This window comes from Stegodyphus dumicola, chromosome 4, assembly GCF_044657685.1.
Source record: "Stegodyphus dumicola isolate Sdum_Otavi_A_Nest chromosome 4, ASM4465768v1".
Lineage (NCBI taxonomy): Eukaryota > Metazoa > Arthropoda > Arachnida > Araneae > Eresidae > Stegodyphus > Stegodyphus dumicola.
Window position 1 is genome coordinate 29,242,435 of NC_140771.1, and position 19,179 is coordinate 29,261,613.

Here is a 19,179-nt window from a genome sequence, read left to right on the forward strand (position 1 = left end):
TTATACATTTCATATATAGTGAATGAAAAGTTGCTATCATAATTCAGTTAAGCAAATATTGCTGCAATTTAAATGTGGAATTTTGTGGTAGTACATGTTACTTTGACAATTTAAATGAAAGTTTTTTTTAAAAGTATTTTGCTCTATGCAAGTTTCAGTTTGAAGCGGTGAAAATAAATGTCAAATATAATACATGAGTTTTAAGTTTGTTTTGAAAGTGTTAAAAACAAAGCAACAGAACAGGTATAGCAAAATATAGTTTCAAGTTCCTATAACTTTGCACGAAAGCAAATTATTGAAAGTATTCTATGATAGCTTATTTTCTGAAAAAGGTATAGTGTATTTTATATATTACTTCAAGGAAATCAATAGAAAGTGATATAAAGTGAGTTATTATTTTGCTTTTGTATATGTATGTTTGACGTGCACAAAATCCACACAAAAATATTTTAAACCTTATAACAAGGTGTTTTCATAAACTAACTGGACAAATTAAAAGACCAAACAATGAAATACAAAAGTGAAAGAATAAATATATGTTTAGAAAGAGTGACAACTCAGCTCTTAAAGCTACTTTACACTGGTTATTTTGTCATTTTGAAACTGGTTATCTTGTCGTATTGGTAAAAGCTGACAGACTTGCAACAAACAATTCAGCAACTTTCATAGAAGCTTAGAATAAGCTAGAAAGCTTTACATTAATTTTAAATGAAAATAAGGGAAGTTTGTGCTTGATTTGAGAACAGCAAAAAGAAGATAGAAAAGCCGGCTATGAAGATTTGCCGATTACTGCGAGACAGAACAAGATCTTAAAGTGTATTATAGCAGGAGATGAGACCTAGTATCAACAATACAACCCAGAAACAAAAAGAAAAAGTGCACAGTGGAAAGGACTGTCACTTCCTATACAAATAAAAGCATGGATGTTGAAATCAAAGTCTAAGGTGATGCTGACTGCACTTTTTGAGTAAAAACGACTTATTCACTATGAATTTGACCCTGAAATTCAATCAATTAAATGCTGATGCTGATAGCATTTTTAGATTAAAAAGGATTTATTCTATTCTCTGAGAATTTGTATCTGAAACTTAATCAAGTAATCAGCATTTTTACAAGGAGGTGCTTTTCCAATTAAGAAATGTGAAAAGGTTAGTTAGGGTGACAGTTATTTCTGGGCAATGGTTTCTTTTACACGATGATGCTAAGTCCCATACAGCACTGAACACCAATAGTTTGCTAAGCATCCAATTGCATAGGTAAGTCATCAAATCTATTCTCCTGACTTACCATCAGCTGATTTTTTTCTTTTTCCAAAGCTTAAGATGGTCATGAAAGGACAGAGATTTGAAAACTTCATAGATATTAAATCTAATATTATGCGTATTTTATGAACAATTAGTTCCAATAGCTGTTAAATAGTATTTCGATGATATGAAGAAATGTTAGAAAAATTGTATAGACTCCCTTGGCAATTATTTTAAAGGAGATAAATTTATTTGAAAGTTAGTAATCTTTTCCTTATTTATATGGGATTGTCTGATTACTTGATGGGCACACCTTGTATGTTGATACTAACTGTTTTAGGTGTACATTTTGAGGAATTTTATCAACTTTCATTTAAGTATGGCTTACTTAGCAAAAAGTAAGAAGCAGTGTTCCGTCTTTTTGGTAGATAGGTGGCGCTCTTGATGCGTGCCGATGAAAAATATTTCCACTTGACGCTTGAACATGAAGAATGACGCATGTCATATTTATTTGATGCTTGATTTATGTTTCATGGCCGCTATAAGCGGAAGTAATATAAGTTTATCGTTAATAAATGTTATTTCTATGTTCTAAGAAATCTTGAAGTTTTGATTAAAAATTCTAATGCTCTCCCAACCTTGACTCTTGAAGCGAAACGATCTTTGAATTTATGACTCATGAAAAGAGACACCAAACATTAAAAAAAATGTGGTGTCTCTTTTCATGAGTCATAAATTCAAAGATCGTTTCGTTTCAGGAGTCACAGTTGGGAGAGCATTAGAATTTCAAATCAAAATTTCAAGAGTTCACGGAACATAGAAATAACATTTATTAACGATAAACTTATATTAATTCCGCTTATAGCGGCCATGAAACATAATCAAGCATCAAATAAATATGACATGCGTCATTCTTCATGTTCAAGCGTCAAGTGGAATATTTTTCATCGAGGGTTTGGTTGAATTAGTAGAGATACTAAATGTAGTGACAGGAGAAATTCCTGTAAACAGTAATGCTATAATTACTGCTTCCACATATGATGCACAGTTTATAAAAGACTGTTTGTACCACATCATAAATGACAGGGGTGGAAAAAATGGAAAAATAACATGCTGAGAGAAAAAAAATGAGCAGTTGTTTGAATTGAGAAAATTAAAACTAAAATCCAGTATTATTCCTAGTAAAGTGGAGTTTGCAATAGTCTTCTTCTGCAGATGCAGAAATGCCCAAGTTAGAACTCAGCAAGTTACTTCCTAATTTTGATCCTATAACAGCCGATATAAATTTGTTTCTGGACTTGTTTCAGAGGCAATTAACACTTTTGAAGGTATCAATTTCAAAATGAGTAATCTATCTTATTCGTCTTCTGCCACCTGATGTTGTGAAACTAATTCCAAAGAAATCTAATGATGGTCAGGATTTTAAGATAAAAAAGTTCTCTTAAAGTGCTTCAAATTTAGTGCTCAGAAATTTTGGCAACAGTTTATCCAACAGAGAAAATGTCCCGAAAACGCATGGCAAGACTTTTATTTTGACTTACAAAACTATTTCAATGGATGGCTGAAAAAGTCAAAAGTCAGAATGTTTGAGCAGTTAAAGAACTCGATACTGGCAGATCTAACTAAGATGAAAGCCTTTCCCACAGATTAAAAAGAACATTATTTGGATCACTGGAGCAACTGCAACAATCCAATTCAGCTTGCAGACAAATTCGATCTGTAAGAAGAAATTAAGACATGTAAAAAATAAAAATGCTAGTATATCACTCATCAGTTATTCACCATGGCTGTGAGAAGTCATGCTTCATTAAATGCCCCATTTGTTCCCCCTATCTTAAAAAAGCACAAGCCAATTTCAGAGGTATACACCTTCAGACATTCTCTGTTGAGCTCCAGGTGACTCTTTTGTAAAAAATTAATAAAAATAAACGGTTGATTGGAACTGTATGTGCAGCCACACTACAGAGGAAGAAACATATTTTGCGAGAATATACTTCTAAGAGAATATAATTTGAGGAAACCAGTACCTTTGCTGATGGTCCCAAAAATGAAATAGAAGTTTATATGACACAAGCAGAAATTGAAGGGCGATCATTCCGAATAACTTTATTTGGATTACATACAACAAAAGATAACAGTACACTTTTAGGAAGACTTTCTATAGGTAGATCTGAAATTATTTTAGACATTCCAAATCATAAATAATACTGATGATGTTTTCAAATCATCTGAGCAACGAGAAAAGAAAGCAAAATTTAACATGTTTTTTATCTAATGAAAGTGAAGAAAAACATCTGCCCAGTTCAGATATCTTTCAACCATGGGAAGAACCAACACCAAAAGTCCAACATTACATTAACATGATAAACCAGTTAACTGTGATTGATGAGTATACTCGTCATGGAGAAGCAGCACGATTTTGTGTATTGACGAATATACTCGTCATGCATATAATGAAATGGAAAGATAAGCGGGAGGTTTATTTAGTAATGTACATAATGACAACATAAAGAAAATAGAAAAATAATTACAAAGAAACTGGAGCTAGTGATTGATTATAATAAAAAAATGGGTGGAGTGGATATGAGTGATGGAATTATCATAACATACTCCACAGCAAGAAAACGACTCAAAAAGTACTACAAAAAGATATTTCTACATTTTTTAGACATTATGTGTCTGAATACATTCATATTATATAAAAAAATAATAGAATATTATCGCGTATCTAATTTTTGCTCAAATTTATTGAAGACACTTTTGCGACATATCCAATTGAAAGAAATAATTCGACAAAAACTTGGCAATTTAGGCCAAATATAAGCCAATTAGGGGGGAATCATGTTCCGGATTATATACCTGGAACATCGGGGGAGGGGGGGAACATGCGAAAGTGTTCGCGTAGCTAGAAACGCAAAAAGATGAGGAAGGAATCGCATTACTGGTGTTCGATTTGCAAAGTCCCATTGTGTATAGTACCTTGTTTCGCTGAATATCACTCCACGGCAGGAATTTAAATTCTTACTGTATAATATTTAATTTATTGCGTTTTTAGTTTAATGTGTATGTAATATATGCTTATCTTAACCAAATAAGTACATATTAGTAATAAAATTTTCAATTTTATAAAATAAACTCATCTTTTTCATAAAATATCTTACCAGCGCAACTTACTCTGTGATTGACGAATATACTCGTCATGGCTTGATTCTGGCAACACAAAATGGTGCACACTCTTAAAATGAGGGTGCCACAGTTAACTGGTTAATAAACCCCAGTTCCATTGTATCGTATGTCTCCACAAAATAAATAGAAAGAACACAAATTCCAATGAATGCTATATTTGTGGAAGAACTGGTTACATTGCACAGACCACGTGAAAAAGTGTTACATATGTGGAAAATGCAAGCATATATCTAGAGATTGTGAACAGAATGATTGTAAATGTTATGGCTGTGGTAAAACAGGTCATATTTCTCGTGACGGCCCCACAGTTAACATTGCTGCAAATATTGTGCAGTGGACATAAAGAACCATGTGATACTTTCAATGTTACTATCAGTATAGCTGCATGCAGCTCAACAAAAAACTGACTACAGCAATTGAAAGACCAAAATATAAGAAAATTAGTGATTCTCTGAAAAGTCCTAGAAGATGAGAATGATAAGGATGAGAATTTTGTATATTACAGTGGTCAAGGTTTTCTCATGAACTAGTGTGTTTTATATAGATATTCACTTGAGAGAGATACAGAACAAGCCCAGTTCAGTAGTCCTTTTTAATGAAACAGTATTATAACAGCATCATGAAGCTCCATCAGGAAATCAAAGGAACATATGACAGAATTGGATGATGGAAGAAGTTATCTGGACTATTGTAAATAACGATCTTTAATCAACGATTTAAGTTTTCATCATTTGGTCCTTTACCAAAGAAAAACGAGAAGGCATGGGTCTTCATCATACATGACTGTATCATTAAGTGCATGGAACAATTTGAATTAACCTATACTACTGATGATCCTTTTTCTCCTATAGGAAATTATCATGTAGCTGCCCTGTGAACATATGAAGGACAAGACTACTCCTGTACTTCTGATTTGAGAAAGAGGGCGACCAGGAAAAGCCTCTGATTCTGATGTATATGCTCTCCCTACCAGAAAACAGCCAACAAAAGCATGCTATAAATTGAGAATGACTTATACAGCTTGAGGAGAAGAGTGTAACAGATGGTGCGAGTTATTCTTCAAACAGAGCATAAGTTCAGCACTTTGCTGATATCACTTCTGCATTGTTTTCTAAATGTTTAATGTTAATGTTCTTAAATAAAAGTCATAGCATTAATTATAAGCTGCAGCTTTTATCTGAAACATTTTTGACAGGATACACAAAATCTATATATTTCTTATTGAGTTTAATAATCAGTTTTCTGCATTTCATTTTTCAAAGTTTTTAAATATGGTAACAGATGCCATGAGCCATTCTTCAGAGCACCTGCTCTAGATTACATGGTGCGTGATTCCTCCAAATATAAATTTTCATTTCATTTTTACAAGTCACTTGGACACTTCACATGAGAAATGTAACATCTAATCTGTTATTTTTATATTTGTGTGTGTAGTTTCATTAATAAAAGGAGTTTACCTTATCTCATTGTCTTAACTACTGCCCCATCCCCAAGATGTTTTGCTTTAAGAACAAGAAGATCTACTATAAAGTCATCTACAAATTACACTTCAATGAGTGCTATAAAGAATACAATCTTTCTGAAGCTGCATAATAGAAAATGTATAAATGTTACCAAATATTTAATTACTGCCAGTATTTTGTGCTTCTGATTACTAATTTTGTATATCTAAATGTGAATTCATTTAAATACAAGTGATTCAAATCCTTGAATCTTAAAAAAGGCTAAAGATTAAAAACACTCAAACCTTTGCACCTTTTACAGCATTTGAATCTTAAATCATCAAACTCCGATAACATTACATTTCGCTGATTATGATAGAGCAACTTAATGCTAATGAATGAATTTTAAATTGTAACCAATACAATTTCAGCTGTTCTGCTAACTGGTAGTTTCTAAAAATTAATTATGATTCCCTATTAACTACCTCTTCAGCTAGCTGTAAAGGCCAGATTCAAAAGTAATGAATTCCCCACATGCTCATCACTAATTATTCCGAAAAACTCCAATTTTAAATTTAAAAATTATCAAACCTTGTTTATCTAAACTAACAAAAACCAAGATAAATACAGTACAAAGTCTGTAATCAAGACTCCTTGGGACTTCGGCGATTCCGGATTATAGATCACCAATTTAAATCTTATAAGATGGCATGCAGAAATTATACAATTAAAAATATGAAATCATAATTCATGAAATAAAGAGCAATTATGATATAAAGGGTATCAAAAAGTACAAAAAAAGGGCTTAATATTTATTTGTTTACTTTATTAAACACTCCTTTCAATGTAAGTTTTTTAAGTTGCTTCATATTTTGTGCTAATACTTTCTCTTTAACTCTATAAACAGACATAATTTCTTGTTTAGTTACAAAGTTCCACCTATCGGAAACGGTATTTTCTGGATATAGAACCATACTACAGATTTCGCTGTCCGTTAATTGATTGATGATTGGGGCATTGTCATCACAATGAAAAACTTTCATTATATAATCTTCATTTATTACCACTTCTCCACATTTCTTTACAAAATAACTGGAAAATTTCACCTTTAGTTTGCGATGTCCGAAAACCTTCAAATTCGCGGCTATCATCTTTATCGTCCTCACAATGAAATATGGCAGCTGGCCATAAATTATGCCAAGCATTTTTTAACGCATCTGGAGACACATCCTCCCAATGTGCCTGCTTAAATGCATTATGCGCATGCATAAAGCATACAAAAAAAAAATGTTTGTGGCTTTGAGGTCCGGATTATAGATCATTCCGGATAATGGACGTCCGGATTACAGACTTTGTACTGTATAACTTAATGATTTTCATACTTAAAAAAATAACTATTGGAAGCATACCATTTAATTATGAACATTATTTAAGTAAAAAAAAAATATTTTCAAGCAATCATTTTTCCAGATAATTCTGGTCTTCTATATAGGTCATGTTCAATAATTATGTTTATCTATGTTGCCAGAAATATTGGTCATTTTCAGAAAAGTTATCTTAGATAATCTCAAGAAAGGTTCATTTGCTGTTTCAGATTCTTTAAATAATGAATATTAAATATAATTTTGTGTTTCAGCTGTCATTAGATTTAATAACAAAATGTTATATACCACAAAATATTACCATTTTCAAATGAATTTAAATGAACTAGACTTAAAAGGTGAATGGAACTGTGAAAGATAGTATACCTACATTTTTGGCCTTGATCAAAATGTACATGACAATTCTTAGAATACTTTGTATTGCATATTCTTAATCATAATATTTTACACGTAGATCAGAGTGAACTAAATTTTACAAAAACTTCCCATAATGCTTCTCTCTCTCTCTCAAATGACCACTGATAAATATGTACTTGGATAGAGGAAAATAGAAAAATGTGAGATCTTAAATAAATTAAATGCAATTATAAAATGCAAAAAGGCAATAAAATGGCAACTGGAAATGTAAATCAATTTTGCATAGTTTTTCAACTAAGCATTCCATTAACAATTTTAGATTGATTTTTCTTTATTTACAGATGGGATATTTTACATACACATTCTATAAATCATATGCTAGTTGAAACAGCTCTTCACACTGTATGCAAGTAGAAACAATAAATAATACAATCAGTAAAGATAACAACTTCTATCGAGATCAAGAAAACTTCATTCTTTAAAATCAGCTTGCAGTAGATTACTATTAAAGTTACATTACTTTACCTTCAGCCTAAAATAAAAATAAAAATAAATGATCATTTTTTAACAATACGAAATATAAATAGTGCTCTGTGGTGACAAAGGAAATTTTGCATATACAATATCATGATTTTTTTTTTTTTTTTTTTGCATTAAATGTTATAAATATGAAATTAAAGATTGTGACATCCATTATTTAAATACAATTAAAATTTTATTTAATGTATTCATACACTGTTACAAACTATGCGAAAAATATGTGACCTTCTAAACTTATATTTGCATTGCACATCTGGTGGAAACAGCAAATTCACAATTAATTGTTATGATATAAGAATAGTCATTTCATAAAAAATGCAGGAGAGAAACCCCGAACTAATATTTGCATTAGTTATTCAATGAGAACAACAGTAATACAATTAGTCCTTTTCAGTTACAGCACTGCTATTTTTTTTTAATTTTAAGAAAATTTATACATACTGTCAACTTTTTAATATTGACTTTAAAGCTTGAAAATTCTACATTATGCAGTGTTAAATATGCAATTTATTTTTACCTATTAAACCATACATAGAAATCGCAGATCTGTTGGAATCTGAAAATGTTCACTTGCACAGCATGTCATTATTTAGTATATGAGAAATAGTAGGGCCTAAATTTGAATTATAACTTCAGTGTGGCACCACATCCCTCCTTTTTATATATGACAGATGCTCTGTGTTATCTATGATGCCTGTTCAAAATTTGTGGTTGAAGCACAAAATCTACCAAAACCTTAATAACATGATTCTTTGTTCTACAGATTGTGTAGTCCCATTTACTTTATACAGCCTTTATACAGCTGATAAGATACAGTCCTTTTGCACAATAGAATATTAATTAGCCATGATTATTTGGAATATTCAAGGTCACTTCCTGCATCACACAACTCATCATATAAATATCATTAATCTTATTTCAGTCCTAATTCAATAGCCCATGTCATAATTGAATGCTCTGTAAAGGAAAGCCAATTTGGATCCATTGGTACAAAGTAAGATGGTTCCAAAGCTATAAAATCAGGTACACAGATTAATTGTAAGGTGACAAGGAGATGCATGCATGTAAGAAAAGTTTTATTCTGATTTCAATTTTGACTTATGTAGTTAACCACTTAACTGTTCCATTTTCCTGCCATATTGTGACCGAAAATAAATATATTTTTTATTAACAATTTTGTATTCTAAATTCAAATCAGCAATTAAAACAGTTACAAGTACTGCATTTATTAATTTAAGATAATTTTTAATTATGGCAAAATTAAGGCATTTTTACTTAAAGCTGGCTCTTTTTCTGACGAAACTGCGAAACTGGAAAGAACACTTTACACAAGATAAATGTGAAAGAAGTGAATTCACGGTGAAAGGAAATCACGGCGGTGGTGGAGGAGGATTAGTAGTGTCCGGTTCACAAAAGTTCCAAACCTAAATTAGATCATCTGAACTTTCCGTTTCCTTATCATCACCAGAGAATTTCAATAAAGGACTTTTAGGACCGCAAGAATCATTTATAGAAAATTCAGATTCGCTATCTCATCCAGTATCAGAATTATATTCCGTTATGAGCCATTTACAGTCCTCCATCATTCTTTTATTTCATGACAAAATTGGGAAGAAATACTTATTCACAAAGCCTAATACACTGAACATGTGCAAACAAACTCATTGAATTTCTCTGCCTAATGAAAAAGCGGTAAAACCTGTCCTTGAACTGGTTTTAAAATCCAATCTCTCCTGGACTACTAGAAACATCTATTAGAAACACTGTAAAAAATGTGAAAAAAGCCAGGACAATCAGTGGATTGGTGTAATAAAATACACCAAGTGGTGTACAGGCAAATAAAAAAAGTCCCTTTATATGGCAATAATGAAGAATCTGTTTGTATGTTTCTCACATAGTGGCAACACAGCAGTACTCAGTGCCACCAAATTTGTACCTTGCATAGTTCAACCATACATGTACACCTCAAAGAGATAATTTTGAATTACAAATTTGTTTTTGATTTATTTCACGTTTTGCACACATTTAATAGTTGTTTTATTAATAAACTCGGTGATTTGAAAGCGAGCAGTAAAACACTGTTTGAAATAAAACATTTTTATCTCCAACAAGCAAGACTTTTGCCATTTGGCAAAATGTTAAGATAATTGTCTTTCAATTTTAATCAGCAAACTGCTATTTACACAATGTGTTGCCACTTCCTGAAATAAAAGACTTTTATCTTCCATATATCAGTGTGTTGCCATTCAGTAAAGTGTAAGATACTTAAAATTTAATTTGTCTGCCGTAATATAGCAAACTATGGGATGTAAAAGTAATAAACACAGTTCTTAAGAATATATTTCTACTTTTTAATCCGATTCATTTAAATAAAAATGGATTTAAATCACGAGATGTCTTATTAGAAATATCAAATATTTATATGAAATTAGTCTAGCTGTACTCATTGAAATCTTTATATACATTTTCTTTTTCAAGATGACTATTATAGGCATAACTAGTTTTTCTAAATGCTGAGATAATTTTTTTAATCTGGCAAAATATCCAGTGGTGTTCAAATAAATCCTCAAAAATGTGCTTTCGGTACCAGATTTGAGTGGTGAATTAATTTCAGTGCAAAATACTGAAGCCGCAGGTTTCAGTGTGAATTTGGTGAACTTGTTTATAGCTTGTTTTCATGATTTGAAAATTACATAGTATCAGAAATATTGATCTAGCCTACGAATTAACTGGAAAGGAAAACTGAATTATTTTTGTCCATCTCTCTGACAAAAGCAAAAATGGTTCAATCTGACTGTTTTAATAATTTGGTTAGCCTGACGTCTTCACTTTTCCTTCAGTTCTAAATTTGTTCTTATTGGTTCTCAACTTCTTTTTTTTCATTTTAATAATACTTTGGAAGGTTATAATTTTAGTATTTACTATTATTTAATTACAATATCAATATACATATATTTATTTATTTAAACATTCTTAACTCATAAGAAAAATTTATTTTTTTCTGACTCTTGAAAAAAAGTAATTATATATATTTTCCATGACCTTTCCCCCCCCTTTTCTCCTCCCCCCCCCCGATTTTTCAAGGGAGTAAAAATCTAATTTGAAACCACATCCTCATATAAAATAGTTCTTTCACATTTAAAATTAAGGAAGAAAAATCATTGATTTTTTCTTGCTTATTTCTATATTGAAGATTCATTAAGATTATTCTTGCCATTATACATATTCTGCTTCGAACAATTAGTAGCAGATATAAAGACAAAAGCTTTTATAAATAAATATTGCAAAATTTAATTATCTTTTTAAGTAATATGTCTACTCAAAATGTATGCTTGGTTTCTGACATCTGTGCAAAATTTTTCTTTCACTTAACAAAATTTTTTGGTAATTTTTCTCGTTATCATTAGTAGCACTTCAATTATTAATGATACTTTTTTCAACATGTCTTCTTCAAATGCATATACAGCTTTAATACACACAAAGGTACACTACCAAAAAAAAAGGGTGGTCAGGTCTATATCTCCTTTCTACTGTGCCAATTGACGAAATTCAAACTGCGTTTTTCATGTCTCGAAAGTGCGACTTAGGATATAAGATTTATATAAAGCACTGTACTAACATAGATATTTTGAAATAAATTCGTAGTTTTTCTGAAATAACATGCCACTTTTTTCCCATATTTCGATTCTACTACTCAAATAAAGCCTGAATATAAAATTTTGTAAAATTCGGTGCAAAATTTACGGAGAAATTCAAAAATTTATCTTGACACTTCACCCCCCTTTTTTTAAAAAAATAAGTTTGCGCCAAGAACCATTAGTTCACTTGACACAACCATTACTGGCTTTGACATAACCATCATTCTTAATTTATAGCAAGCTAATTTTCTTCCCCTTTTTTCATTGTACATGAATGGAAAAAAGTCATTGTTCGTTCATTCATATAATTTTAATAAAATCCATTAACCACATTTCGTGTTACTATTGCTACCCTCCAAAAAAAGCACCAATATGAAAATTCACGTATATCTTAGAAAACTCTAATATTTTGCAGGTGTGCCTAGAAATTCATCTACTTTAAGATGATGTTAAAATTTTTATAGGGTATAATAATTTTTTTTTTTGAAAAATTTATAAAAATTATTAAAAAATGGGCGAATTTTATTTGAAATGAACCTAAATTTTGAAATGTGATAGGAAGAATCAAGCAAGTTTAATAAAAAAAGAAAGATTAATAAATATCTACCAAATTCAATTAACATTGAGGAGCTAAAATGTTGAAAGCCAATTTTTTTATAAACTACTCGTGAGAGTTTTACAAAACTTGGCAGTCTGGCATAATTTGAATCGTAAAAATTGGCATGTCATTTCAGAAAAAGTTCAACTTTGTATCAAAATACTTATATTTGAACAATTCTATATATAAATCTACTACATATCCTATGTCACGCTTTCAAGATATGAAAAATGAAAGTTGAAGCTCATCAGTCGGCCCCTTTTTTTTGCGCAGTGTACCTATTGTAACATGTAAAACATTTTCTGAATTAGATACAAAAAATTTGCTTTTGTGTGATTTAAAGATGTGATTTTGTGTGATTTAAAGGAATACAGGGTATGATAGGTACTCTTAACCTAATACTCTATATTAACAATTTTCCAGTATGGATGTTATTTTCTTCCTTTTAATGGCCAGTGCTTTTTTTAATACCCATTAGCCTTGCACCTCTAAAAAGGCCAAAAGTAGTGGTCATTTCATTATGGAAGCACCTAATAGGTGGCCACCACTGCCTGCTATGACGGGACAGGCAGTTACAACAATGCCTTCTTCGAGATTCGAATGTGGGCCCATTGCTACGGAAGTCGGGGTCACTAATCACTTTATTGTCTGGGTGGCTTGTTCGAAAATGTAAACATATATTTCTACAAGCTTCTTTTTTGAGATGATATAATTATCATAATAGCATTAGCTCAGTATGTTATTAATTTCATGTTTTAATTTCTCTACACCCATCAAGTACAGTCGGGGCTTGAATGTGTTAAATTTAATGATCCTGACAGGCATCAAAGTGAATATTTTTTTTACAACTACAATAATACCCCCTCACACACACACACACACACACACACACACACACAAAAAAAAAAAAAAAAAAAAAAAAAAAAACATCATTATAATAATAAACAAATAAATTATACATGGCAGGAAGGCCTACCTGTGACATTCCCCATGTCAAATAGTCTTTATTTGTTGCTGCAATATACTCATCAACTAACTGTTGAACTGTTTCTCTTGAATTATCCAATTCATCGAGATTATCTTGGAACATCGATTCCTTCCTGAACTGTTCAAGGAAAGCCTCTCTCTTGCGCAGTTTATCATATTGCCTCAGAGTCCTCTCAAAAAGCTAGACATAAAAGGAATATTTAAAAAAATTTTCCACATAAAAAATAAGCACACGTATCAAAAGTATTGTCAAAAGGAAAGAAAATTTTGAATGGGAACCCATGTGATGGATAAATTTAATACAGTCAACCACCAAATGTCACAATTAAATAAAAATTCAGAAAATCTAGGAAAATGCACTATCTTTTAATCGAATACTAAATACAGATTTGCTTTAATGTTAAGACCCAATTATCATACTTTGTTTAAGCAAAAGGATATATATTTTAAAAACATATATTTATTTTCATCGTGAAATTAAAGAATGAAATTAATTTTGATTTATATAGCATTATTTTTTTTAATTGAGTAGAACTGAATTTAGATATTAAATTATTTAGTTGACAATTATGGCAAAGTACTATATAAGGATTATTTGCTTAAGGGAAGGGATGCTTTCATGGAACACTTTCTAAGAGAACCTGGCTCATATTCACATTAGACATGGAAGAAACCAAGAAAATGCCCATTCATGGTTCAAACCTGCATCAAATTACTAGTATTCTTTCTATCACACAGTAATTAGCAGCCAAAAAGTATTATTTTACATCTACATAAAACATAGTGAATAATCAATTTCTATTCAATCAAAATTAATCTTTTTGCTGCTGAAGCTGTAATAAAACATTCTGTAAAACGTCTACCATACTGAATCAATAATTTTATTTAATGTTAATACATAAAATAAAATTGCTGATTCTGCACAGCACATAATCAAACAACTTGTTTTTTCTTGGAAGTATTAATTTAAAACACTTAAACTCACAGGCATGTTGAGCCATTTCTTTAAAAAATGAATGGAATTAATCTTACTCGAGTTTGTTATAGGAACATACATTCAGCAGCAAAAAAGGTTAAGCATGGAGATTATTTTTACATAACATTAAATGATAAAATTAAAATATAACACTTGACATTATATTTTTGCATTTATAATTTCCAATAAATTTATGATTTTGACAAAAAAATCACAAAAATAATTTTTTATTGTACAAATTTTTTTTTAAAGTAAAAAATTATATAGCAGTCAAGAACTTATTTAGAATATTACTTGGCCTTGAGGGACGGGAAAAGCAAATTAATTGGAATTCCAAAAATAGTGCTTCCATACTTGCAGCAAATACTTTCTAATACATATGCTTTTAATACGGTGGATTGCAATGAATGTTACATTTAATGCGATATTTGTATAGTATACATAAGCTTCACTGATAAATTGCATAAAAAAACAAACAAGCTACATAAAATAAAAAATATTGTATGTTATACTAAGTAATAAAATGCATTTTTCTACCTGTTTTTTAAAAGTGAAAGAAATTTTAGGCTAGTTATCAAATGATAAATAAAGCACTGAATAAATACTATTGTTATACTGTACATATCACATACGCTTTCAATCGACTATAAACCAGTAAAAAGAATTCTTTCTAATCAAAGCACTGTAAAAGCTGTGAAATATTCATACAAATTGTGCCTATGTCCTCCTGATAGTCAAGAATGCCATAGGAAGAACAATAAATAGTGCTTTAAAACTGCTGCATTTAATTATATTACAGCCAGTTGTTGTTTGGTGAAAATTTTTCCTTAATGTATGAGTAATTTATTTCTTCCATTAAAAATATTTATGTGTCTTTATAAACCAGGAATAACTGAAACTATAAATAGTTTATCAACTGATATGAAGGCAGAACTGTACAAGCAAATCAGGAAGAAGAAATCACTTACAGAAGAAATACTTGTATGATTTGCTAACATGAGACCACTGACACGATGAGCAGTTTGTATGTAGGGTGACTTGCGTGAAAGGGCAACCTGTATGCTTGCAGGTCCCCAAGGAATGAACTGGGCTAGTTTTCGCTCCCGAATCCTCATGAGACTTTTGTGGATCTGAAATTAAATATTGTAAGCTCTTAATTATATACCTGTCACTGGTTTACATTTATAGGATCAATAGTGTGTTAGTAGTGGCATGACACAGAATTGATACCAACACTAGTTACAAACATACGACTGTTATAATAAAAAGAAATTTTGCAGACTAATTTCTAAAATTAAAAATTTAACAACACAATAGAAGGTCATCAAGAAATGTAAATAAATAAAATAATAAATTATTAAAATTAAATAAAAGGTAAAGTTAAAAATTAATAAATTATGTTAAATAATAATGCTAGAGCCCATCTTATTTGAGGCCTTGCCTGAATTATGATTTCACTCAACAACTGATATGTGTTCGAGCCTGGTCTAGCACACGATTGACGTTAGTATGCAATCAGCATTGCCATAAAAAAAAGGTTGGTTTGGTTATTTGATTATGGCAAAGCACCTGAGAGCTATCTGCCTATGGCAGGTATTTTTCCATGGAGAACTTTCTAAAGGAAACTGGCTTGTATCCATGTGAGAACTTTCTAAAGGAAACTGGCTTGTATCCATGTTTCACACAGGAAAAACCATAAAAACCTGGAGCCATGAAAAACCTCTCTGTTTGCTAGGATTTAAATCTGACCAAACTGCCAATGTTTAGTGACTTTACTGCTCAGCCGCTGGTGGGCCATAAAAAAAAGATAAAGATTTGATTAAACAGTTGCTTTTTTGGGATATAGCCACATAAAAATTAATGTCAACAAAAGGCTGAGGGCCATAAAAAGAAGGTAAAGATTTGATAAAACAGTTGCTTGATATAGCCACATAAAATTAATGTCAACAAAAAGCTGAAACCAGTTTCTGAGCTTCTGTGTTGATCCTGTGCAAGTAAAGGCTGTTGATTCTATGCTATGATCCTGTGCCAGATTCCACTCTCTTTCATGCATTTCTCTTAGTTATGTGTCAATGTTCAGTGCCCAAAGATGCAGCAAAATAATACCTTTTGTTATCCTTTATGTTTCTAATTCACATCCTTGAGAAAAGATGCTTCATGAATATATGTTATGGAAATTTTCACGTTACTTTTTCCTAACATTCCAACTAATAAATTCAGCCTTTTATGGGAATTCATTATAAGTAGTTTCAGTCTTTAATAGAGCTATGAATTCCTTTTCTTTGAATTATAGAAAAGATTAATGACAACTTATCAAGTGGGGCTAAAATTAGAATAGCAAGTTTTGTCAAAATGCAAATTTTTTAAATTATTTTCACAAAATTCTGAGAATTTCCTTAGCTTTCTTAATAATAAAACTTTTCTACAAGCAATAAATATATCTGCAAATTCCAGAACTTTTTATAATTCTTTATTTTTTATTAAAATTATTATATTATTTTTTATATTTAAATAACTTGCTTTTCACCATCATTAGAATAATTTCATAAAGGAAATTACTATAAAGTAATCCAATACCAAAATGCAAAGCAGATGCTCTGGATTATTTGATTATGGTAAAACATAAAGAAGAGTTGTTTTCAGGGACCACTTTCAAAGGAAAACTGATTCATATTTACATTACATGCTGAAACATCCACAAAATCATGAAGCCAAACCATTTTCCAGAATTTGAACATGTATCAAACTACCAGAGTTCAAGAACTTTATCCACTTCACCACTGGTGTCTTGATTTCCCCTCAAGATTCCAAGCCAGGTTCCAGGTCCAGTAAAGATTTACTAGACTTTTGGAATATGAAAAAAAATCCCCCCCCCAGCAACACAGAGTTGCCACATGTTTTTGTCAATATATGTAAACAATATTATAACAAAATGTCCTTTTCTTTTAGTTTAAAAAGATTTTATAGGGTAACAGATTCTATATTGGAAGAACATCTGTGTATGTACAATATAATCTATTAAATGCAATCCACTTGAATAATAATCTTTTTCTCACATGATGACAATGCTAAGATACCAGAATTGGACTGATCTTTAAATATAAATATCAGTACTAAATATACAAGAAGTTCAAAAAAATTACTGGAAATGTCAAGTTATTTTTCCTTCCTAATTTATGAAGGCTAGTTTACTCATAAATTATATTCTTTTGCTTATTTGTATTGTGTATACAATTTGTATTTGCATTTTTTATAATAGCACTTCATCCATTTTATTTTTCCTTGTAAACATATTTTGGGCAGTTTCTTCCTTTAACCAAATGTGGCGGGTGTTCTCATACTTAAGAAATCTTTCAAACATGTAATTTAAATGCGATAGTAATAAGCTAAAGTAGCTGCCAATAAATTACCCGAAAGTCTGAATTTTTACGAAAGAATGAACAAGACCCATCCTCAAATTTTGCTCTCATATCCAAAATGTATCTCAGCAGCCACATGATGATGAGGTACTGCACTGTCATCCAGAGAGATAAATTCATATGAGCTTGGATGTGTTACTACAGTAGCATGAAGCTACCTATTGCAGTACCCTGAACTAGTTACAGCATTGGCTCCCAGGATTTGTAGCCATCTAGCAACACCTTCCAAGAAAAACAATTCACCACTCCTGCCAACTGACTACCTAACTTACAAGGTCACAGCAAAAACGGAAATTTCTCACATCAGCCTCATCTACAGCTGATGTGTTCGATCTTTTAAAATATGGGTCTTCTGTTTGCCCCCTTCACCTTTGTTCCAACAATGTCTCTCTTGGGCAAAATTCATTTATGTTAGAACTTCTGTTAGCCCCTAGGGCTTTACAAGATAATTGAGCTGGATTGCCACACTCCACTCAATGTGTCTGGCTCAGCTACCATCAAATATTGGCTCAATATCTATCAGATATTGTTATGTTAATATTACTATATATTCCTATTGGAATGTAGGGTTTTTTAAATCACTAATATTGTGATAGTTACCAGCAGTTTATCTATGACTTCTTCACCTTTACGTTCTTACTAACTGCATTTTTCAGAAATTAAATTACTTGCATAATTTTCCCTTCTTACTGTAACTGTACTTTTCAGAAATTAAACTACTTGCATAATTTTCCCTTCTTGATTTTTGAATGATAAAATTAGTTTAAAAAGAGGGAAAATACACCAGGAAATACAGTATTACTTCCTTTTGATGAGAATTTTGCTGAACCCACTCACTTCTTACAGCAAACTTTTCTTTATTAAGTATTACTAAAATGAAGTTGAAAAATTTTGTATTACTGAACTGTTTTGTCTAAAAATTGATATACGACATTATGTGTGGCAGGATGAGAATGAGATGATCACAATTACCAGCTATGGTGTCCATACAGATATATGTGTGCTATGTCTTATGGAATTAATATCTACCACTTAAGTTAAAAATATGTAGAATATTAATGTCTACATTAAGTTACTAAAAAATATGGTTTTAATTTTCCATCAATGAATTCAGTTAAGAGAAGAGAAGTGTGCATTCCAAAATTGGCAGCTCACAAAAAATTAAAGCTTCACGCATGTAAAATTTACATAGTGCAATAGATGCTTCTAAATGATTACAATGTGTTATTCAACTTTGATATGGATATGTTGACTTGAACACAACTGAAAGCTTCTGAATACTGGTATTTATAGTGATTTATTGCAAAGTATTGTATTGGATTTGTAGTAACCTATACTTTATGTACCAGATATTGTGAACTGTAAATGTCAGATATAGGGTTATGAGTCCCTGCATCCTTCAAATGAACT

The 19,179-nt window shown here is 30.9% G+C and overlaps 1 protein-coding gene across 1 annotated transcript in view; it reads right to left on the reverse strand.

Moving 5' to 3' along the window:
- Positions 1–7,924: 7,924 nt before the first annotated feature.
- The window catches only part of LOC118181813 (tubulin gamma-1 chain), a 32,044-nt gene continuing 20,789 nt past the window's right edge, over positions 7,925–19,179 (reverse strand). The window contains exons 9-11 of the mRNA XM_035351018.2: positions 15,319–15,480; positions 13,364–13,555; positions 7,925–8,143 (exon numbers count right to left, since the gene is read on the reverse strand). Coding sequence (XP_035206909.1) covers positions 8,123–8,143; positions 13,364–13,555; positions 15,319–15,480 — 375 coding nt within the window. The 3' untranslated portion in view covers positions 7,925–8,122. The remainder of the gene's footprint in view (positions 8,144–13,363; positions 13,556–15,318; positions 15,481–19,179) is intronic.